At 35.2% G+C, this 25,366-nt stretch overlaps 1 protein-coding gene across 4 annotated transcripts in view; it reads left to right on the top strand.

Moving 5' to 3' along the window:
• Nucleotides 1-25,366, top strand: part of LOC112047393 (netrin receptor UNC5B) — a 142,508-nt gene that overhangs the window by 82,486 nt on the left and 34,656 nt on the right. For all 4 annotated transcript variants that reach the window (XM_052882373.1, XM_052882375.1, XM_052882372.1 and 1 more), the window contains exons 4-6: nt 5,693-5,892; nt 11,629-11,707; nt 24,566-24,736. In XM_052882373.1, the coding sequence (XP_052738333.1) occupies nt 5,693-5,892; nt 11,629-11,707; nt 24,566-24,736 (450 nt within the window). The remainder of the gene's footprint in view (nt 1-5,692; nt 5,893-11,628; nt 11,708-24,565; nt 24,737-25,366) is intronic.

Raw genomic sequence — 25,366 nt, 5'->3', positions numbered from 1 at the left:
TTAAGCTTGCAGGAAATATATTATGATATACCAGGGGCCCATATAGACACTGCTGACGAAAACTAATGACATTTGTGTAGTAGCTATAAATAAGCTTGATGAGTACTTCGCTCCTAAACAAAGTTGTGTAGTCTATGAGCGCCATTTGGTTAGGCTAATCAAACAAGAGGAAGGAGAGAAATTTGAAAAATTTCTTGTCAGGCTAGACGTCAGTGTTCTAAATGCAAATTCATTGCCCCTAAAGAACATATGATCGATCAAATCACTAAGAAATGTGAATCGGCCAAATTAAGGAAAGCGATTCTGACTCTTGGTGACGAGATGACTCTGGATAAGATTATTACAGAGGCGAACGCCTTAGAGACAGTAAACCGACAACTTAGTAACTTCAACTCATCTGGACCAAGTAAAGATATGTCTATAAACATAGTGACTGGTAATAAAAAGAGTTTGAATGCAACTCCCTGATCTCGCTGTGGTGGCAATCATTCAAGCGATGACAAGTTTAGCCCAGTCCGAAACAAAAAATGCATAAAATGTGTGTATCTATTACATTTCCGCAAACTGTGCAGAACTAGATCTAGAAAAAGGATTATTAGCGAAAATAGTGAAGATAGAAATTCCAAGAAGAAAAATCTAGAGATTTTTCTAGAAAAGAATAAGTGGATTATATTTTCAACGTTTGATACCATTAAGTGCACATTGGGGACCGTAGAAACAGTTAATAGATTCGGGTAGTAAATGTAACATTATTAATGATGTTACCTGGAAATTTTATAAAAATAAAATGGTGTTCGTGTTGAAAACCAACTTAGAAATCCGAACAAAGAATTTATGGCTTACGGAAGTCAAAAGCCTCTTTATTCTCGGGTCCTTCGTCTGTACCACAACAGTCGAGAACAGGTTTCCAAGTATCAAAAGCTTTTTATGTTATAAAAGACGCCGCCACTGAGCTTGGGGTTTTAAAGGTTGGAATAGATGCTTGGAGGCCGTTAGATCAGCTTCCACCTTCACACAGGAAGTAAAACTATAAGAAATTGTAATGTTGTCATCAATTGTAAATTACAATGTTGTATGATTTTTTAAAAAAAGCAACTGTTCAGTTTCTTGCCGGTTTCTTCTCAGCAGAACCTGCGTTCCGAACCGGTGGTAGAATCTTTACAAATAGTCAACTGACGTGTCAAAAGTGCTTGTAAACTGAGCCTACTTGAAATAAATGATTTTTGATTTGATGTAAATACAGTCAAACATAACTATGTTTCCTAAGTTCAACGATGTTGAAAATCATATGCCCATAGACATTTCTATCAAAACAGTTGCTCAAACTTGCCGAAGAGTTCCCATGCCCTTGAATGGAAATAGAAAATAGAATCAACAAGACAATGCAAGAGCTCATGGATTTAGACATTATAGAGACTGTAACGAACCATCAGATTCGATTTCACCATAAGTGCCTGTTTTAAATGCAGATGGATATGTTTGCATCTGCGTAGACATGATACTAGACTTATAAAGGTTTTAAAAGTTAATCTTGGTCTGCTAAATGAAGCCAAAGTACTTACAAGGTTAGACAAGTTGAATTTCTTGGACATAAACTGATAAGTACATATAAGCAATAGAAGCGTTCCAAGAACCTGTAACTATTGAAGAGGTACAGAGCTTTTTAGGATTTGTTAATTACGTTGGTAAATGGATTCCAAACTCAGCAACGTGGACTGAAGCTTAACGCGAACTGTTAAGACTAAAACTAGGAAAGAGTGCTGATATTACTTCTCATTGGTGTGATCAACATTCACAAGCATTTGATGGTTTGAAATGTATCATGAGTCAGATTAGAACTTTAGGTTATTATGACCCTTTTGATCGTACTTAAGACTATGCTGATGCCGTTTCATTTGGTTAGGGGCTGTGCTCGCTCAACTTAATAATAGAGGGCGCGTAATAATGCATACGGTTACAATAGAGAAAGAGGCGCTTGCATTAATCTGAGCGGTAAAACATTTTAATATGTATCTGTTTGGTAAGGATAGTTTCGAGCTTGTAAATGTCGTTAGAAGTAATACTTGGATCAGCTGGCCTATTCATTATTTTGGTCTTTATTATCAACCTATTAAAATAAACATCAAATCAATTGACAAAATGTCATTTACCTACTGTGTGATATCCACCAGTAAGCAATGGACGACATTTTTATTACATAGAATCTCAAATTCGTTAATGTCAACTAGCATACGTCAAAGAAAGTGAATTTGCCTGCGGACTCCAAACCGTGCGCAAGAATAGAACGATGGGTTCTACGATTACAATCGTATAATTTTAAAATCGTCTATACACCCGGTAAGAAAAATAATCTATCGATCTAAGTTAATCAATTTCCACTACCTTTTGACGTCGAAAGTTATTTAAATTTAGTCATTGACCAATCACGGCCAATTGTAATTACCATGCGCGAACGAAATTCTCAAGCAATGTAGGTAAAATGGCACAACCCATTCCGTCATAGGAAAATCACCTGCAGAACTCTTTTTCAGGCGTCAGTTTAGAGATAAGTAACCTTCTATTATAGTATTTACAGAGGTAGATTACGAAACCAAAGACGGAGATACGCTGAAGAAAATGAAGGGTAAAGGAATATGCTGACAAGGAAAGAGGGGCAGTTTGTCTAGAAGCGAATGAATCCGTGGGCAGTTGCCCAGAAGCGAATGAAGCCTGATTGTATCGACTGTATTATGTTTTGTAGATTTGATTGAAGATTAGTATTGAAAATAATGTTTACTTTTATTTTTCAAATTTTATTTTGTAAAGGGTAGATGTAACATATAATAAATGTATGCAACTTACAAGCACTGCGTGCGGAGTGCGGGCGCGGGGAAACGAAACAGAAGTCGTACCACACTTGCGTTCCGTGACGTTGTGCGGGTAAGACGCATACTGTGTAACTGCATAGTGTTTTATTCTAACCTAACTTATTACGGCCATAAGAGTAACCTGTACAGTGGTGACTTGTAATCGGCTTTTACAAATGATTATTTATTCCATTTAACATTGAAAGGGCAAAATTTTGAAATCTTGGAAACTTTATCCCATTTAACACAGCAGGAATGAAGTTTTAAATTTAAAGAATGCTAATCTTGAACATACAATGTAAAGAAAGGTTAATATACCTATTTTCATGAATATTAGTTACAAAATGAGAGTTCTTATAAATTTTTATTCTCTAATGGTTAACATCACGCCCTATGAGTTCTATAATTGGGACGCATATCCCTTGCACATAGACAAGATTCACTATAATAAACTAAGCGGCACTGGTAAATACATACTCGTGGATGGTATTTCTGCATTAGATTTTAATTTAAGTATCTAATTTCAATTTGAACTTTAAAGGCAAATGAAAACAATACCTGGCAATGTATTTTTGTGGGTTTCTTCTCAGATTTAGCGCGATGAATCACATAGAATACTCATGGTTTTTTGTTTACGATTTCACTTCCTATTATACTTACTTAAACATTTTAAATATAATGCAAAAATATACTAGATGTACTAATGAGTCAAATTAACTTTCCTGTTCTCAGTAAATTTGACTTGGACTAATTTAAAAAATGTCCTCGAGTTTCCTACGATATTCTTACTCTTTTCGACAATTTTCCATCAGTCTCTCTATGACCAAACGCTGTCCATCCCAATTTCCCTAGTTAATTAACTACCGATGATCTAGGACGCGCCAAAATAGCGGTAAATTGTTTAATGAATAGCAATTATGGCCCGTGGAACGGAACGCGGTCTACATTATATAATCGCTCCTGTTCGCCTTTTTTTATTAGGATTGACGTGGGAAGACTAATTTCTTCATTGCCCAAACGATGAGCGGAAGCGGTAATTAAATTTCAATAAACTTGTTAACGTTTCATTAGTTCGTTATTTTTTTACAATTATTGTGCCGTGGGAGTCCAACATCTCAAAAGGCCTGTAGAAATGAATAAATATTATGAACTAACAAATGAAATGCATGGTAAGTAAGCCGTAGAAGTGGGAAAGAAAGGATTACCAGCAAAATCTGTCTATAAGCTTAAAGACCTTGGCGTCACTAGAAAAGCAAGAAGTGTTATATTAAATCGGGTATACAAAGCTATTCTTGAAGGATCTTATGAAATTTAGCTGGGCAGGAAGAACAACACGAGTGAAAAAGGGAGTGTTAACCCATTTTAAAGGAATTCCTTAACCCTTACACTCGTTGTCCACGTCCACAAGTCCCGGGCTCTGATTTTTTTTTCTTCAACAATCCATAGAATGCTAAAAACAATCGTCGTTCTTTTCTTCAAAGTTATTCCTTTTATAAACTATGTTTATTTAGAAAATTGTTGGTTATACTGCGTTTTTAACTTGCACCAGGAACGGCATGACGTAATAGTCAATGCATTGTACAAATAACACCAATTATTGACTTACGCGCTTCCAGCTCTGTGAAGATATCACGTGTCCCATAGATTGATATTGACGTTTGATCTCCATATTGTGGATTATTTCGTTATTAAATTTGACACAATATGCGGGCTTTGATGTAATTGCTTACTGGAGTTAACGCATTAATTCATAATCAATAGTTAGGTAACCATGAATAATAAATTTATTTGCTACTAGCAGACTTTTTACGTCAGATTTAGATATAACAAAATCTATATTCGCCTGAGAATTAATTTAATCTTCTTGTGAAATCCAAAAGTTTTTCTAACGTTTATGCAATTCAATAGTTTATTAGCTAGACAAAATATATTAATTTTATAAAATGTGAGTTCTTTTGGTAATTCATTATGAGACTTGTGCCATTAACCTACTCTATTATGTATGTGTACTTAAGAGTGTTTATTTTATTTATGTGTACTTTTATTTTAAAAATTCAATAATTTTAAAAATTATGTATTCAATCAAGTGTGTATATTATGTCCGTTATATTATTACAATCATATTATAAAATATCATGACTTTGCACTTACAGATAACTTTGCACTCAAAGATAAAATTATCTCTGTTTATTTTGCTCTGTTAGATGTAGATGTAACATTTGACCTATCCCGGATCTTAAAACTACGGTTAATCAAATGCAGATGCTTAGGTTACTTAGTTGCCTTATTAAATCAATATCACTATTATGCACGATTATTTTCTCTAATATATTCTGAAAACCAGAAGAGCAAAGTCAGCCACGCTAGTCAAATGACAAGTCAACACTTCATTTGACGGACCTTGAGAAGTTTTAAGCATGCAGGCAAATACTTGCTTAGATATTTATAACTCCGCGCCACGAAACAAGTCCCGTTGACGCGGCGCTAATGTTTTAATGGCGCTTATTGTCATATGTGTAAGGCGCTGTCAATTTTAGTTCAGGTTTTGGTTCAGGTTTGACTTCTTTCGTGGCGCAGAGTATACATATTGAAACACGCTACAAGTTATTATGTATACGTATGTGTGTATTTTTAGTAAAATAATACATATTAGCAACTTATGAGTTAAAAAAAATTATTGATTAGATAAAAACGTGTAGTTAAAGTTCAACGGATTTTTTTATTTTTTTATTATTTATTTATTTTTTTTATTTTTTTTTTATTTTTTACAAGTTAGCCCTTGACTACAATCTCACCTGATGATTTGAGTGTTGTGACTGTTTTATAATCATATTTTTTTCTTTTAGATCTTAAGAAGCAGTTCGTGGTATCGCCATCACCGACATCAGTAGAGGCAGGGTCGGCAGCATCCCTCCGCTGTTCCCCTCCAGCCGCTGCTCCTCCTCCAAGAGTCTCCTGGCTGAAGCATGGAGTACCGCTGCAGCAAGACCATAATGTGCTTATATCGGCGGAAGGGAATCTGCTTATATCTAGAGCTACGTTACAGGCAAGTCAAATCTTATATCTACGTAAATATTTGTTACTTGGTATCTCAACACATTTATGCACTGGAGCATGTAGTGCTTAGAAGCAAACTAAGTGACTACTTAAAAGTGTCTGAAAATGACATTTGCTTTCAATAATACACATTTGTAAATATCAGTTTGTTATCTTTAAATATACTAATCTATATAATTTCTCATAAATTGTTAGCAATTTGTTCATGATTTATTAAAAAATGTCCACCTGACTCAGGACTCTTGAGTCCTGGGTCGCGATCACTCGACTCTCGAATTTGTCTCTATCTTTCTTTGTCTCACACGATACTAAATATAGAGAGATGTAGAGACGAAATCAAAACTCACTCACTAACGAATTTTAAAAACATGGTCACTCTCAAGCTTAAGGTTACACTCGATCTGTACTATCTTATAATAATACCTAAACCTTGACTGACTATGTGAAACTACATCCAAACAAGAAAGTTCCAAACTATAAACCAAAAAAACTCCATCGCTTATGTTGGTCAAAAAGGCACAGGAAACCGCTAACCGTTCTTATAACACATTGTGCTTAGAATATTCCTTACATCTCGCCCGATAGCGCATCGACATTAGTAAATACACGACAACGCTGTGCATTTATTTTACACGACTTTCTGGAAATTAATATATTTACATTTTATTGAATTGCAAAACAACCTACGACCGCGCATATTGAAACTGCTTTTCCGCTAAATGCGAATGGCGTTTGCATAAATTGCATTCAAATCGCGCCCATTCAAAAGATCGAGTGTATTCACGTTTACTGTTGTAACAGAATGCTTCCTGTTCTTTTCTAAATATAAATTCTCTAGTTTAGTTATATTATTTGTCGTCCGTTGTTGTGAAATAACAAATAAAAGAATAACATCATTACTTATTGTAATGATGTTATTCTTGTATAGTAGTAAGTATAATTACTATTTAATAACATAAATGAACAAATGAAATTCATTACAAAAGTATTTTAAAACCGGAAATTTGTGTGTATTCGTTTGTACGTTAGTTACTCCTCGATTCTGCAGCTACTAAAGCGGTTTGGTTGAAATTTTGAATAGAGATAGATTGTTAAGTTAGTTTCTCTTACAAACAACAACATTCACTTAATTAATTCAAAAAGAAACATTACAATTAATAACTTGTTTCCCAATATGGCCTTCTTTATCACTTAACTTAATATTTTATTCATCATCGTCTTTAATTAAAATCCCTCGATGAGTTTTTAATTAATCGTCAGCCATAGATATAACTTTTGATAGCTTTATGCCTTAATACGACGCGATATCTTGATAAATCCTCATTTGCATTTGATTCGTTAATAACTACGAGAATTTTATGATTAACGACTTATTCGATGTTAGTTACCTATTTAATATTCAGATTGCTGTCAGTATTTTGTTTTTTCATTTTGTCTGCTGTTTTATTATGGCGTTTAAAGATTTACGGCCTTTCTTATGCTGTAATTAAATTGAGGCAAGAAATTTGTCTCTTACAATTTCCTCCTTATTTAGCTTTTAGTTTATTTATACTAGGTAAGCAAACATTAAATACGATAGATAAATTTTAGTTAACTAATTTCCATTCCCGTGGGAATATGGAGATGAAATATTACCTATGACAGTCAAATAACGTGACTTACCTACTATTGGTAATTTTTTTTAATCGGTTCAGTAGATCCAGTTATTACCCCTACAACCTCACAATTTACCTCGACTTTATAATATTGGTATAGATTTCACAATGGCCTTACATTAACATCTCAATGAAATGTGTCTCTTAGACCCAACCTTAATCTACCAGACTAGACTCTACAATCTACAATTTGGAAAATATTGAATAGAAAGTGTTACGATAAGTCATGAATAGTGACATATATGTTATTTTCCGCAAAAAACCGACAAGTTTAAGCAACGCCATAGCAGCAAAATAAATTAATTGTTCATCGTTCAAACTGAATCGAGCTTTATGTAGATAGTATTTTCCCGGAAATCCCTAAACATACACCCTTGATCACTGAATTATATTAAAAAGCAAGTGCAATACTTGACTACTTATTTCACTTACATTTTCAACATCTGTCAAGTTCATTTTGTAGTGCCAAGTGTAAAATAATTTGAAACAAATTTATCATTAGGATTAAAGATGAAAGAGCACAAAATCCTTATTTAATCCCGCCAGTACATTTAGTTACTCACAAGAAGATGAGTCATTCAAACATCACACTGACACATGTGTTTTCGTTTTTGTTCATTCCAACTTGGTTCGTATATTTTATTGCATATTATTTATTACGTCAATCATATCCTGGGTTGTATTTGAATGTTTAATTTTATTGTGCTGCAGAGTAATGTTGTGAATTAATCAAAAAATATGATTCACACTGTAGGAGGTTTCTTTTTAGCACGATAGTCTATCAGGTCGTTTTTTAAAACAAATGTTTGGCCTTTGGTAGTTTAAATCTTACTATATTTCAAATGGTGTTTTATAATTTATGAAACCACTAGATTTTGGGATTCTTTAATCTAATCCACGAAACACTTGAAACATTAATTCTCTTTTCGACTAACTAAATCAAAAGTTTCTTGCAGAGGTCGGTTTAGAGCAAATGATATGAAATAATGATCAAATAGTTAATTTAAATAAAAACTAATAGGGTCCATACCCTGAATTTGAGAAGAAACCTGAAACAATCAAGGACCACAGGAAGTAAAGGAATATCATGAAAGGAATATCATGTTTCACTTTGTAAAATGTAATCACAATTCATTAGTGTTTATATTCGTACCAAGGATCAGTAGAATAGTTAACATAATTGAAAACGTGAACAGCTTAACTAGACTTCGGTTAATTTTAGTTATTCGTACAATTTGTATTAGTCCCTATAAACAAGCTGGAGAACCTTTACTTAACTTTAATTAAACTGCACTGATCTTGTCAGCTTAAGTATGCAGTGAATGTAACTAAATAATTGCCATTAAACATCGGGCTCTTTCTTCACTTTAGATAGAAACCCGATAAGACAGGAGTCCATACATTCATGAGAGTTGGTGTTAAAGCTTTTACAGATATACCGACTAAGCAGGGTGTTTGATATGGAAAGCTTGTTCAGTTTGGGAATGAAATGTCTTGTTCACGGCACAGTTGAGATAGAAGAGGGCGAGAGAGCGCAATGTTATCAAAATATTGCTGTTTAGCAGATGAACCCCATTGTCTGTTTAGAAAGTATACAAAAAAGTTATATTTTAATTTTAAATACAACTCCAACCTACCAAATTATTTTGAGTATTTAAAATAATTAGACACAATAAAGTCTATAAACATTTTATTAAATGCAATCAATGTTTATGCTAATAAATTCATTAATCTGTGGTTTATATAAAACAAATTTTTGATAGTGAAATCAAAAACTTGTTTTGCGGATAGTTACAATTTCAATTAGCTTGTTAAAATTAGGATAAACTAACAGTACTCGTACTATAGAAATACTACAAAGTTTAAAAAATAGTGGATTAATTTATCATCATCATCATCATCATCATCGTCATCATCATCATCATCATTGGGGTTAGGCCAAATAGTCCACCGCTGGTCCACCGGGTTGGTTGGGTGGATTAATTATGTGTAGACAACTACGATTATGATAAATTTCTGTACAAATCTGTTAATAAATTCTATAACCTATTCTAGGACACAACTCAGCTTTACATAATTTAACATTGTAAATTGGTACGTCTGTAGAAGTTTCTAACCCAACAAGTACAGACTCCCAACCACATTGGTGTCGGAGTGCAGACAATCGCAGCATCTTGTCGCGAATGTTTATTTATCAGGACTGCGACTAATTAGTCGACCGGGACAGACGTTTATTAATTGCGACACAAGTAGGTGTCGCCTCGCGATCGTCTTTTTGTCGCGTTCCGGTGCGCTCCTTCAAAGCGCATGGACGGCACTTGATAAAACACTGAGAGCTTGGTTAATTTAATTCTACATTTCACTGGTACATTTGTCTTTATAATTAATTAAATTTTATAACCCTTGTCGGTTTAAATGTACTGCGATGTCTGAGAATTTTCGGCATAAATAACTATTAAGTTCCAATTTCTACAAAAGCAGTAACTTCCTCTATCTGATTTTCCTTTACATTGCCTTTATTTGTTTTATACGATGATGATACGATTTTGATCATGAGATTATGGGTTTGCATCCAGATTATGAAACATTGAGCTTTCGAGTTTCTTATAAGCAATTCTGTGTAACAGTCAAGAGTTGGGATTATTTTTGCCTCATCTCATTAAGATCATTAAGCTTAATCATTAATATCTATAAGTGATTTTTACGAAATCCAGTAATATCCTAGTACTAATAGTAGGTTTGCAGGCTTTAACCCTTTAAAGCCTGCAAACTATTGGTGCATTGAGTCCCAAGCTTTAATTGCTCGCTCCTGTAAGGAAGAATGCCTGACCCTGTAATGTGCCATGAAAAAGGGTGGTAATGATAGAAGAAAGCACCTTGGGATACAAATTTTGTTAATCTTTTCATAAACTGTTATAATCATCGAGCAACAAGCAGTACTTTGATTACTACCACGCAAGCTGTACCAGTGTACAGCTCGCTCATAATTACAATCACGGTCCACTGTCCACCGTAATCAACTCTACCCCGGACCGTGACGACAAAATTGCAAATAACTCACACCATCTCCGGTTTCCTACACAGAACACTCACTAATTAGCCTTTGCGGCGAGGCATGGATTAATTGCAACCAGTGTTACCCCTCCCGTAACATTATCTCGGTAGGTGTTGGAGCCATTTTCTTAATTAAATGTAATGTTTATAGCCATGCGTTTACATCGTTCAAAGCTATCTTCATCTAATGTTACTCTGGAGTCTCTTTCAATGTAAACAGGTTGGGAAATGCTTTCGCCTCTCGCGAATTCCCGACCGTTTTCTACAGTAAATACACGTGTTTTTAACGTGTCTAATGTAGGTATGTAGATTTCTTTGGAGTCAGATAACACATTAGCTACGTATTAGTAAATTAAAAAGTCCTATATAAAATCATGGATTTTGGCTCGGATTATTATTGGATTTGTGTTTTCTAATTGATCTATTATTACCGTGTGTTATGTATTTTTTGCAAAACCCTATATTTACACTAATATTATAAAGAGGAATTTATGGAGGTAATACCTGGATCTACTGAACTTATTTTGAAAATTCTTTTATAGTTACGTTGTTGTGAATGTCATAGGCTATATTTTATCCCCGTATTCAGACGCTACGCGGGTGAAACCGCGGGGCGATAACTAGTAATTACTAAAGATATCTTACTAAGAAAATAATACTAATGTGTACTTATAATTCAACTGTTAAGTTACTCAGTAAAATATTCGTATTATCTAAAACTAGCTGAAGCATCGCGGTTTCTCCCGTGTGGTTCCCGTTCCCATAAGAAAACGGGGATAATTTATAGACTACAGCTTTGCTCGATAAATGGGCTATCTAAAACTGATAGAATTTTTCAAATCGGACCTTAGTTCCTGAAATTAACGCGTTCAAGCAAGCAAACAAACAAACAAATTCTTCAGTTTAGTATACAGTAGTTTTAGAGTAATATATAGAAACATTAATTTTAAAGCATATTCTTTAACCATCAGAAAAATGTTGTCCAAAAATTTAATAGAAATAATATTGTTCAACAGGACATGGCGAACTACAGCTGTGTGGCTGAGAACATTGCGGGGAAGAAGATATCGGAATCTGCTACTTTAACCGTTTATGGTGAGCCTTAATTTTCATTATAGATCAAAATTTTGATTCGGTTGTAATAGTATAGTTGATCAGACCTACATTTAAGTGTAAAATTGAAAGAGTGATATTGAAGCAGAAACTTGAACTTATCATCTCTCTGCGAGTTGACAAGAAGGAATTCTTTGGTAATTTTACACTAGATCATTCAAAAATTTGACGGCCTCCGTGGCGCAGTGGTATGCGCGGTGGATTTACAAGACGGAGGTCCTGGGTTCGATCCCCGGCTGGGCAGATTGAGATTTTCTTAATTTGTCCAGGTCTGGCTGGTGGGAGGCTTCGGCCGTGGCTAGTTACCACCCTACCGGCAAAGACGTACCACCAAGCGATTTAGCGTTCCAGTACGATGCTGTGTAGAAACCGAAAGGGGTGTGGATTTTCATCCTCCTCCTAACAAGTTAGCCCGCTTCCATCTCAGACTGCATCATCACTTACCATCAGGTGAGATTGTAGTCAAGGGCTAACTTGTAAAGAATAAAAAAAAAAAAAAAAAAAAAAAAAAAAGTGGGTTTCTACGGTGCTGATGTTCCTTTATTTTACACACACAAACGCGCTTGTCCGGGTACTACTACAGTAGTAACTGCTACTGTACTACATACTGCTACAGTAGTAATGTTCCAGGTATATCTAAAAATGCATTATCATTATTCATTATCATCATCAATCTTGAACAGTGGTGAGCACTTCGTAGATGCAAATTTTTTGATAAATATTGTAAAAGTAATAATAACCAGTGCACAGTAAAACCAACTGTGGTTTGTGTTGCATCATGGTTAGGTTTAATTTAAATATTTAATTTGTAGAATAATAAATAAATTAAATTAAATTAAAATGCACTGCCTAACTTGAGGTATCATTGCAACCCTGTGTTGTGAAGGAATTTTCCATTTTGGACAATTCGTATGTACAGTGCATACCCTAGTTAAATAACTTGCACGCCACTGATCATGCAAGTAGAGAAGATAAGTGATAATCCAATCTAAGATGGAAGCGAGCTTACTTGTAGGTAGGTGGTATAAGTTTATTCTCATCATACCTTTGACGGTTTCTACGTGGCATCGTACCGACCGATCGACCAGATCTAATTTTGAAAATTTTATAATATCACCTGATCTGGGATTCGAATCCTGGACCTCTCTGTTAAGAACCACTACCACGCCAGAGAGATCGTCAAAATTCGCAAAGTACCTACCGTAGGTATCAATGCAAATTAGTTACAACATATTTAGCACCATTATTTCATTACGGCTTAGTGAGTAATTAATTTTAATACTTCGTGTACAAATGTAATTACGTGTTTGTTTAAATTTGTGCTTGGAAACTGGGTCACGTTAGCTTTGGATAGTTTTAATACTATATTGTTTTCTCTACTATAAAAAGTATTGTTTTTATAGTGAGGTAACGTTTATAACTTTTTTTTAATCCCTACAAGTTAGCCCTTAAGATCTCACCTGATGGTAAGTGATGATGCAGTCTAAGATGGAAGCGGGCTAACTTGTTAGGAGGAGGATGAAAATCCACACCCCATTTCGCTTTCTACACGACATCGTACCGGAACGCTGAATCGCTTGGCGGTACGTCTTTTTCGGTAGGGTGGTAACTAGCCACGGCCGAAGCCTCCCACCAGCCAGACCCAGGGCCTCCATTTTGTAAATCCACCGCGCATACCACTGCGCCACGGAGGCCGTCAAAAGTTATAAGACTGAACTCAACGACGAGAGCAGATTGATTACCGACAGTTAGACTTATTATATTATTATTGGCTTAAACACTCTTGTAACACAATATTTAATAATAATAATAATAATAATAAAGCCTTGATGTGGATCCCGTTTGGGTGAAGGCCTCCTCTTTCTTCTTTCAGTAATCTCTATCTTTTGCGAGAGACATCCATTCTCGCCCTGTTTTGATAATGATGTTATCAGCCCACCTTTTAGTTGGTCTGCCGACGCTTCTCTTTCCAGGTAGACCTTTCCAGTTTGTGACTTTTATGGTCCATCTACTGTCTTTAATTCTTGATATATGCCCAGCCCATTGCAATTTCAATTTTAGAGCCTGTGTCACAAGTAATAAGTATTTTTTAAATTATTTTTCATTTATTTTAAATAGACTCAGATTAAAAGAACTTTTGGAACGACTAGTTTCATGATTTGTAAAGACTTCACCACCGGATCGGAAGGCAGGTTCTGCTGAGAAGAGCCGGCAAGAAACTCAACAGTTGCTCTTTTAAACAGACTGCTATAATAAGCTTTAGGCGCCCATAACCTAGTATATTTTTGGTTAGGCCGTAATAGTTATTAAAGGAGGACATACACTAAATCCTCTTACAATTATATTAGAGGGATTTAGTTAACTCTTCGACGGTTTGTAACTTGCGGTTGTGACTGTAGCCTACGTGGTCACGTGTACCGAGGCATATCATGCTAAATAATCACCGAGTAACTAGCTGAATAGTCTAAGAGACGGCAGTGAAATATTAAACTTTGTGACAACCGTAAAAATTGTATACTTTTTAATAGCTGCTTAGTTTATATATTTACAAAATATATTTAAGGAATGTTATAAAAGATGTTAGTTGTTGAAAGTGAAAGACAAAGTTAGTAGGTACTCTACTTAAAGTTAAAACTTTCAATCGATTAATAATTATTCAAATAATAAGCAATGCTAAATTTTATTATAAGTAAACGTATAACCTTGAATTAAAGTGTCCAGTGCGAAAACATTACACATTGCATTTCTTATTATACAACGGTACGCTTCAGATCATCAAGACCCAATGAAGTTTTAAAGTATTGTTAATTAGTAGTAAAGTGAGTTACAAGGAATAGGTACTTTTTGCATTTTGGATTGTATATTACATACCTACATACACAAGATTGAAACAACATAAATGACCAAGATTACGCAGTTTATTTTGCATTATTATTCTTACCAAATTTGGATAGGCAGGGAGAACAACACGAGCAGATAAGGGGAGTGTTGATCGATAGTCAAGGAAATCTTTAAACCTACATCCTGTAGTCACAAGTCCTGGACTTTGACTGGACTGGACCCGACACCTGCACGGTGAATCCATGGAATTCTAAGATATTCGTCTCAAAAAATTCAAGAGGATAAATCTTACAACTGTCTCCTTAACTATCATCGTTCTCTAGCTTAGGTGCCTTAACAAGGCGTCTAACACGTTTTATTATTTCATGTACAATTTATCTGACAACCGACAATTCCCGATCCTCTTTAGCGCTCATTTCACCCTCCGTTGTCTGTAATAACTATACTTTAGTGAGATCAAAGGGCACGCACCGATAGCTTGCAATTATTGCAGCGCAAGCGCATGGGAGAGTCATTAGGTGCTTCGCCCACGTTGCTTGGGAAATATGGCGCCTGGCTAACTGATTGTAATCTTTACCTCCGGCTCGGCGCGTCCAATAAGTACAGGTTGATTAAATACCCTCATTTTAACGTTCTCTTGAATTCTTTTTACCTTTTTTTAAACGTGTTGTGACGTCATTTGTTTCCTGATCTGCGAAACGATCAGTAGCGTATTCTGTTACATTAATTATAGTGAGAGTTTCGAATTTGTCTTTATATTATCTTTCTTTTTCAACACGATACTCTAGACAGAAAGAGATGAAAAAAATTTGAAACTCATACAGTCGAGTTATATGTCAATCGTTAAATCCAGAATAGATCCGCTTATTAAGAACTTTACTTTAAAGTCTATGCCTAAGTTTCACAATTGCCGTATTTTAAAACAATTTAATTAAATTAATTAAGAATTAAAGTGCGTAATTTGAAATAGTTTAAATATAAATTTGGATTATTTTTTATATAATGGCGAGATAAATGGTGCAATATCAATAAAGGCACATAGAAGACTCAAACGTTGCCAAACCAACGCAACTTTTAAATATAAATCAAAAACGTAAAACAAAACTTTGATGTAGTCACAATAAGCTTTTAAAACGAAAATCAAAATGCGGTTTAACTAATGAAACACCAACCAAACCCGTTGGCCGCAGAACTTCCGAATTCCAATTTCGGGGACAAGTTTAGCCTACACACAGACGAGTCGTACGCTCTAAAAGCATTACGTTGATAAGTTTGTCCGTGGAATTTTCATTAATTTCCCTTCAGACGTCAAACTCAAACAGTGCAGTTAGTGGTTTGTTGGTTACCTAGCGGGAAGTGACCGAATCCGCGGGAAACGACTTGTTTGCTCAATAAATTCCGCTTTAGAAACGTGGATTCTAATTGGAATAGTTCCAGGTATAGATGAATATTGTTGCTACTTAGCAATCAAACAGTTCCGGTTGACACTAATTGAAAAAAACTGTAAATCAATTACGGTTAAACTAAAAAGTTGAAGAAAGTCTTCGCCAGTTATACATTTATAACGTAATGATTATTGCATAATCATAACTTAGGTCATTTTGATAATTTTTGTTTATGCCTGTGACACGACTAAAATATAGAATAAATTCATCGAAATCGACTTAGTAAGTTAGGCTATGTCTAAATTTATTAAGTACAAACATAGATAACTACTATTTTTTGGCTCGACGATGACGAAAAAATAATGTTGTCTGTATTGAATACAGAAAAAAAATGCATTATTAAATTGTAAAAAGATTCTAATTCGCTCGTTCATCATTGACTAGTGGACACAATAGCATTGCTATGTGCTTGGTATATTTCACCTTTAATCACCTTCAATTTATTTCAACTGCAGCAGTGAAACCGGTACCGGCAAAGACGTACCGCCAAGCGATTTAGCGTTCCGGTACGATGCCGTGTAGAAACCGAAAGAAAGGGGTGTGGATTTTCATCCTCCTCCTAACAAGTTAGCCCGCTTCCATCTTAGACTGCATTATCACTTACCATCAGGTGAAATTGTAGTCAAGAACTAACTTGTAAGGAATAAAAAAAAAGTGAATGTCAATAATAGTTTCATATAAGCGCTACAAAGTACATTGTAAGATATGCGCTTGCCCTAAGGTGTGTTGCCCTATTTACGAACTCAGCTAGCCACAATTCAGCTGGCCAGGAGTCAGTAAATAATTTATAGTCTAACGTAAAATAATCATGGCAACTGCATGGTGTACACCGTACGTTTTGTCTCACAAAGAGCCTTACTCGTCTAAATAATTAAAGGTACTGATGTACCACACTGTACTGTACGATCACTAATCTGTGCTACGTTCGTTTAAAACATGATAAAGAATTATAGCTCCTATGTTATACGTCCGAGAGTTCAAAATGAACTGTCTTGTGTAGTGTAGGCTGACCAATTAAGTTTATTAGAGGGCAAAAGCCCTTTGTTTGGTCCACGGACTTGTACTCGTAGATACACGTAAGAGTTGGTCGACTTTGCTAACAAATTTGGGTTCACCTGCGTTTGTAGATTTACTGTTTCCTGTTTTTTTTTTCTACTTGTATGGAAACATGTGGATCAATTCTACAATTAAAAACGTTTAGAGATTACATAGAGAGATAGACATAAAAATGTTTTTACAGAGTACCTCTGCATAAGCCGATTTCGAAATCAACACTGAAGATTTAAAAGAACTTTCCTTTCTTCCTTTCGCAATCGCCAGGGCAATGGAACATCAACTTGTTCCATCGGTCGTTAGTAAAAAAAGTTTTAATCCCCGTAAAAGTTAATTAACGACCAGTTAACTTTACCTACTAAACTTTATAAAACAACATAAGCCTTGCCGGCATCGCATGACAATCAATCACCTGTTATAATTAAATACGCTTTGTATACGCGTTGAAATATTAAAACTCTTTAAATGAAAGTCCGCGTGTTTATGACGAGAAGCCCTTTATGGGGCTTGTTCACAAAATTAATACATTGTTGCGAACTTGTTTGTTGTTTTGTCACGCACTGGCTAATTGATGGATGGCTTACTGCGGGATTTTCGTTGGGAAAACACTGGGTGTTTGCTCATATTGTAATGAAAATGTTCGTTGTAGTTAAGGAGATTACGTTTATGTTGATATATTGAATTGTAGTACATTCTGTTACATTCCAATTGTACATTACTGTATTACAACTTTAGATTTATACCACTTCTATACAGCGCCGGACCGAGGTAAATTTTAAAATGGAGCGAGATCCAATTATGGCGCCTTTCGCGCACGTAAATTCATCACATAAATTTCTTTTCGATCTTGTCTTTACCATTTCGGCGCCCCCTAGGATTTGGCGCCTGGAGCGACCGCTCCTTTCGCCGTATGGACGATCCGGCCCTGCTTCTATATCTAACTATATAAAAACAAAACCTGATTGTTGTACATACAAAGATGAGGTTTGTCAGGGAGATTTATAGTTAATGAATGTCCCCTAAGAACATATTACGTCTGGCCCAGATGAAGGAGTTTTAAGGGCGTACGAAATCGCAGGCAACTGCCAGTTTTTTTATATTTTTCTTTCGTACTATTTATTAATAGTAGAGGTTTTTATGACAGATTTTTTTCCGGGGAAGTTCTTCAAGTAGGTACTCTCGTTATGCTCCGATCTGAAGTGTAATCTTCGACACACGAAGCTTAGCATCTACGCCTTGGTTTAGTGGGTGGAGGGCCAGTACTTTGTAGGAAACACGTCCTACAAAGACTTTGCATTCTTTGTAAAGTGTAACTCTAGTCTGTCAATGGTCAATCTGACGAGTTCTTCTTGGTTCGACAACTTTTGTAAAGTGTTCTTTACATACACTGAAGGTGGCAGTGGTGTATTGCAGGCTTTGTTATATGTCTAATGGGTCTTATTTAATCTTGTTTCTACTACCGTTACTATTAGTCTATTAATTCAAATATAACTAATAACCTCGAAGCTTTCCTAATATTTACAGCAATATTCCATCAGTCATAAAGAAACCTTTCACCATTTGAATTCGAGTCATACCTTTAATCGTTTACTACTGAGACTTCAAAATGTAAATGTTTAAAATTAACACAGCTTCGCCGCTTTCCCTAAAACGAAATAAACATTAAACCCAAAACTTAATCAAGACAAACGTATAAAACCAACCGACTGCTTTAAATTCAAAACCATCCTTGTCTTAACCATTATCATTAAGCCGAATACCGGAGTTAATAGCTTTAATAGATTTTCAAAAATCCCCATTAGATCGGAGATCTTTATTTATATTAAGTTTAATAAAGACGAGTAATGGGCAATCAATTTTTATCGCTAAGAGAACGCTCGTGTTCGGGCCACGGGTGGTCATCGACTATTGCCTTGTAATATTGGGCATGTGGCTTTTTTCTCGGCTAATCTTTGTCGAACATGACCTTAACCGAAATTATATAGTTGTATAATACCAGCTGCTATATTAGTTCAGTGGTTAGTCTACATCATGAGATCCTGGATTGTAGTATAATTTTAATCTTCAACAATGTCTCTGAAACAGCCCAAAATACGAAAGTGGATGTGTTACATTTTTGTCGTCCATTATGATTAACACATTTCAATAATGTTTACTTAATTATTAACTTAATTATTATCTTAAGCACTTAATGACTTGGAAATTACAACCCAAAAAATATAGTTATTAGTCCATAGTTTAGGCTCCTCTGTCTGCGATTGTTTCTTCATTTCTAAAGATCGTGGTCCTGGTAACATCCCAATCTCGAATTGGTCCACTTTTACCACTGTCTTCTTCTGGTGGATATTTTTGCTAGCGTATAGCATGGCTCTTCTGGTCCTCTGTTAGCTAGTCAGCACGTCGTGTTAATGAATAGTCTCTCGGTCTTTTCCCGTCAGTGTTACCTACTATCAAATTTTCCACGTTTAGGCATAAGCAAGTAATAAACATACAAACATTCCAGTAAAATTACAATTCTTCCTTCTTACACTTGACAATTTTGAGGAGGGTAGTAAATAATAAAGCAGATGAGAAAGCAAAGACATGCTTTCTCTAATACTCAAGTAGGTACAGGAATTTTTGGAAATGTAGAGGGGACCTTTTTGTGACAGACGGACGGACGTGCGGAAATTAGAAAATTAAAACGGCTTCCCTGAAGCCTCAGACATAAGGGGTCTGTATTAAGGGTCCTTTCCTGGCAGCTAACAAAGGATACTGGATAGATTAGTCTTTGTAGACTTTTTATCTTTTACTTCTAAAATGATATCTATCTAACTAATGATTTAAAAACGCGATATTGTTTCTTTCCGTTTTATTTGGGGTTATTAAAGACTGACAACACATTAGCAATATTCTTAATGGCGCTATCGTACGTACATGGGCGTTGGTAATCACTTAACAGCAGGTGAGTTGTATGCTCATTTGCTCGCTCGCAAATAAAGCAAAAGAAAAGGCAAAGATACAGAAAAAATGATTTTTGGGAGAAAATGAAAAAACTTTTTTATTTTCTCCTAAAAAATCAAATGCGTCTCGTGGAGACTAAGATATTTATTTCAACTATTACAACTTTTTTAATTAAAATATGAATAAAATATAGTTACTCGCTATTCGTGTAGCTTGCCATTTATGAAAGACTGTTTATAATTGGTTTAATAATGTAGCCATAAAAGCGTAACAAACAAACAAACTCACATTCGCATTTATCTAAGTTAGGATGCACGAAAATATGTGTTGTATCATAACTCTATGAAATAATTACAAAAGTAGGAACTATAACCGTTTAGCTTAATATCTTTAAATTTATGCCAAAAGTTTTGGGTAAACTCAAAGTTAGGTGCTTCCGTTCTACTCAACTAATATTGTGAACCTTTATGGCCAGAATATTACTGGTGAAGCGAAGGTTAGTGCAATAGTTAAAATGGAATGTAATGGAAATCGCATTTCCCATCCACCGTGGCTTACACCGCAGAATACAGTAAAGCCTTGACACGCGTCTTGTTTTTGTGTTATTGTGAAGAGGTTCTGGATCCCTGACCACCAGTTGCTTGAGCTCTCATACTAGAAAACTGATTTTATTTTCAACTATTATAAAATAATATTTTTTTAGATATAAGTATACAAATAAATTGCATTTTTAAACTATTTACTTTTTTTTAGTTTTTGAGAGAATTATAAATTAATTAAATTTATTTTAATATATTTATATCAATATTTTTTATTGTACACAAAAATGAAAAGCTCACAGTTTGCCATTTATAGTCATGGGTTATTAATGAACCAAACCTTCTCAACATCTTACGCGCGGCGCCTTAAAACAAAAAAACTGGCCCATTAATCCTGATTCCCAAAGAACATGTGGTGTGAAATCTGGCGATTTATAACATTTAAGATAATGTTACCCCCATTACGAGTAATTTGGGGAAATATCAGCCATTATACGACGTTTTGGGTAAACATCCTCCCACTTTCGATGTGAAAGGAAATTATGGTAATGTTTCTTGGGGAGCAATTTTTACCTAATGACCTTCTTTATTTTGTTGCTTAATATTTTTTATCTCGTCTTGTATCTATGTAACGATGCAGCTGATCGTCTTTTTATGAAATGAAATGTCGTGTTTTAAAGGTATATTTCCTTTATTTGTAACTAGTGGACCTCCGCGACTTCGTCCGCGTGGAATTCAGGTTTTCACAAATCCCGCGGGAACCATGGATTTTTCCGGGATGAAAAGTGTTAATCCAGAGTAAAATCTTACTCATGTAATGTATTAGTCTACTTTATATTATGGACGAGCGGGGCCGCCCGTCACAAGTTACAGTAGTAATACTGCAAACTTAATGGGATGGTTCCAATCACTATACTGCTATGTTTGAAAATAATGTACTAATATGTTGAATCTTTGGAATAAACTATATATAAGAGTCGGTACACACTTACACACTTAGGTACACACTTTCACACTTACACATAAACTTTCGCCTTTATAATATTAGTGTGACTAGCGGATGCTCGTGACTGCGTAAACCTTCGTTTTGTTTTCTTCGTCGAATATTAATGAAAAAACAAATCTAAACCAAAGAAGAATAATTTGGTTTTTTGTTACGATTAGAATGTTCGTTTGTTACGGTTTATCTCAAAAACTACTTATTTTATAAAATTCTTTAAAATGATTTCATTATTCTTCACCAAATAATGATTTTATGCCCCGCCCATTGAACTATTATCTTACATACTACTACTCTAGTACAATTTACGACAAAAAAGGAAAAATCGTAAAAGTGCGAGTCGGGCTTGTGCACGAAGGGTTCCGTACTATAAGAATGCAAAAAATAATAAAAATAAAAAAATATAAATTCATCATCTGTGAAAAAAAAATCAAGTCTGACAGACTTTTTCATTTCGGTTCGGTTCATGATGGATACCTATAGGTATATATTTATGAAAAAATCACATTAGCTTAAATTCTAAAATGTTAACAAGCAGCTAATTTCTCTGATTAATAAAAAAATATTTATCACCTGAGGATTAAGTAATAGGCGATCTCCCCGGCTCACTCAATACGATATATTTTAACATAAAATATTTGACACTTCAATTTCACGCTGAAATTGAAATTGCTTTTCCTTTGTACACCAAAAATATCGCCGAAAAAATATGAAAATTGTTTTGTACCGGGACCTCGCTTTTGCGAATCTTTTTTTCAATCTACGCACTTCAAAAGTAAATTGGAATGCGTATCTACATATTGCATAAAATATATTTCCATAAAATCCCATCTATGATTCCATAATAAAATAGTATATAAACATAAATTGTAAATAGTATAATATAATGCTTGTTTAAGTCTAAAGTAAGTTTGTTTTTTGTTACATATAAACAGTGGCGTGCGCTATATAGGTGCAAAAATGCCCTACCTACCCGTCCATTTTTACGAATATATATTGAAAAAATAGTACAATTTTTGCACATAGTGCCCATCGATATAAATCGTTAGATGGGCCCCTCCATACTAAATAACGCACAATTTTATGTCATTACCCAAAGACGTGCACGCACATCTTATCGTATTACGTAACAAGCGCATGCTGTGAGTGGACATTGACTTAAAAAAATAATGTTTTAATTTATTTTAATCCCTTAATTATGCCTTCGTGTTCATTTTGGAAGTGCAAAAACACAAGCCATAACATGAATAAAGAGAAATGTGTTATGAGTGATGACGTACTCAATGTGCGAAACCAATAACAATTCCGCGACGCGTTGAGGCCCATCTAACGATCTACGATCAATGATAGTGCCTACCCTAACTGCCTATAGCAACTGATTACCTAGGTTAACAGCTACGCCGATCATGGGGAAATTAAGCACCGATAGTCATTCATAGCTGGGCATAGACGGTTTGTAGAGAACACAACACGGACTTGAGTCGCCTACATTCAGCAAATCCCTGTGACTTGCTTGATATCGTCAGTCCACCTACACTAGTGGAGGGTCGACTAATTTCTATACGTGTAATCCGATGTCCGCCATTCAAATAACTTTGGACACCACCAACCAATAGTTCTTCGATCTAAATGCTCTTCCCATTGCTACTTTAGCCAAGTTTATTTAAGTCCATTAAATAGTTACACAGCTAACAAAATTAAAAACCGATTTATATATTGGGCTTGTGAAAATTATAATTTAAAATACAATTCAATTGACCATTTATTTCTCAAGTGTGATAATTTTGAGTCTGCACTAAGAAAATGTAAGTAGGTATGATTTAAATTTTTATATAGTGGTACTTTGTGGATAGTGGCCGGTATAGAACTACTATTTTGGCGTCTGTCAATAGATTGCCACCGTTTTTTTTTTTATTCTATTATGTTATTTGTTTTGTACTCATGTTTACTATTAATAAGTCTTGTTGCCAACTCCATAAATTGTGTATGTACGATCTTTCTATGGAAACTTGATTGGCCTAAGTGTTTCTTAAATGTGTAAATTATTGTTTTTATGTTAATGCTGGTTGTTTTCTAAAGAAATGAAAAAAAAATATATCAATAAACAAGTGCTTAATTAAAACCGAACAAGCTATAAGATTTTAACGAACCAGTGAAGCGCACAAAATGTTTTCCATGAAGCAAATAAAAGGTAATGTCGGTATTAGCACGCAACACCGCGTAGGCCAGTGTGTAGTTTTATATCTTTTCCCTGGATCGCGCACGTAGACGGACATGCTAGGTCGCGTGATCAGGTGACCTAGCCAGGGTAGCGCACATTTTCCGTGGGATATTTTCTATTCGAGTGCGCTTGTGCCTCGAATTTGTTATGGTACAAAGGAAGTAAACATTCTTGTAATTATTTATATACAACTAAATAAAATAAATATTAAAATATACGACTACAACTGAAAAGAAAAAAAAACTTGCCACCATTCCACGTGGGCATGATTTGTATAGTTATTTGAATAAGTTAGTAACTTCCTACTTGTATTATTTCTGTATTAAGTACCTAATGTCAGCCACTGACCATCAAATAAGTTTATGAGTTTGCAGCACTAACGGCAGGACATCCGATAAAACTGATCGTGTGTTGGTCGCGATCTGCATGATGACGTGCGCATCGCGGCCCACACACTGGAGTTTTATCGGATGCCTTACCGTTAGCGCTGCAAACTCATGAACTTAGGTATTGGCTGACATAAAATAAATAAAAAAGTTCATTAAAGTATAAACTTTTTTATCTATACTAATATTATAAAGCTGAAGAGTTTGTTTGTTTGATTGAACGCGCTAATCACAGGAACTACTGGTCCGATTTGAAAAATTATTTCAGTGTTAAATAGCTCATTTACCGAGAAAGGCTATATATTATCCGCGTATTCCTACGGGAACGGGAACCACGCGGGTGAAACCGCGCGGCGTCAGCTAGTGTATTTATATTTATAAAAAATAGCTAACTCGTTCTCTTGTTCCACAGTGAATGGCGGATGGAGTCAGTGGGGCCCATGGACCCAGTGCCGGTGCAATGGGCGCGTGGCGGGGCAGCGTCGCACCAGGACCTGCACGGAGCCCCATCCCCTCAACGGAGGAGCACCCTGCCAGGGGCAGAGCGTCCAGAAGACCGCTGACTGCGTACTTTGTCAGAGTGGTACGTTGGGGTTACAAATTCAATTCCAATATTTTTTTCTATATACATATAGTATCTAGTCGTATGTTAAAGCTAGTCTTATTAAAAGGCTAAAAGGCAGTGATCAACGCGTACAAAGTTAACCTAAATAAATGTTAGATTGTAAATTCTCAGGGTTAGTGTGTAGTGGGGTAGTGTCAGTTACTATGCTTTTAGGTGTTGCCAATTCACTACACGTAATGTAAGTTATAGCATGAAAGTTATAACGTATTATGGTTAAAATAACCCTAAGTAAGTCATCGCGCGTCATCCACAGTTAAGCGTATTTTGACAGCCTAGCGTTTGGAGTGCCATTAATATTTGAAAGGATTTATATTGGAACTGGTATCCAGCTGTTCTAGTAGGATCTTACCACATTTGGCTGGGTAAGGTACCTCGTTAGTTCAGTGCTTAGCTTATGTTATTTCGGATGACGAGGTCCTGGGTACGAGTCCCAGGACGCGAGCTTTAAAATGTTGAGCTTTTCTTTCTTCTAAGAAATTCTCTGTAAAAGTTCTCAGCCCGACTGTTGGAGATGTGTATATAACACCAAGCCTTGGACATATTAACATCAACTCAACTTATCGTTTGCTAAAAGTTAGGAAACTCATA

Source organism: Bicyclus anynana, chromosome 7 (genome assembly GCF_947172395.1).
Source record: "Bicyclus anynana chromosome 7, ilBicAnyn1.1, whole genome shotgun sequence".
In the NCBI taxonomy this organism is placed as follows: Eukaryota; Metazoa; Arthropoda; class Insecta; order Lepidoptera; family Nymphalidae; genus Bicyclus; species Bicyclus anynana.
Note: the sequence above shows the minus strand (reverse complement) of the source record. Positions and strands in the feature narration are given on the sequence as shown.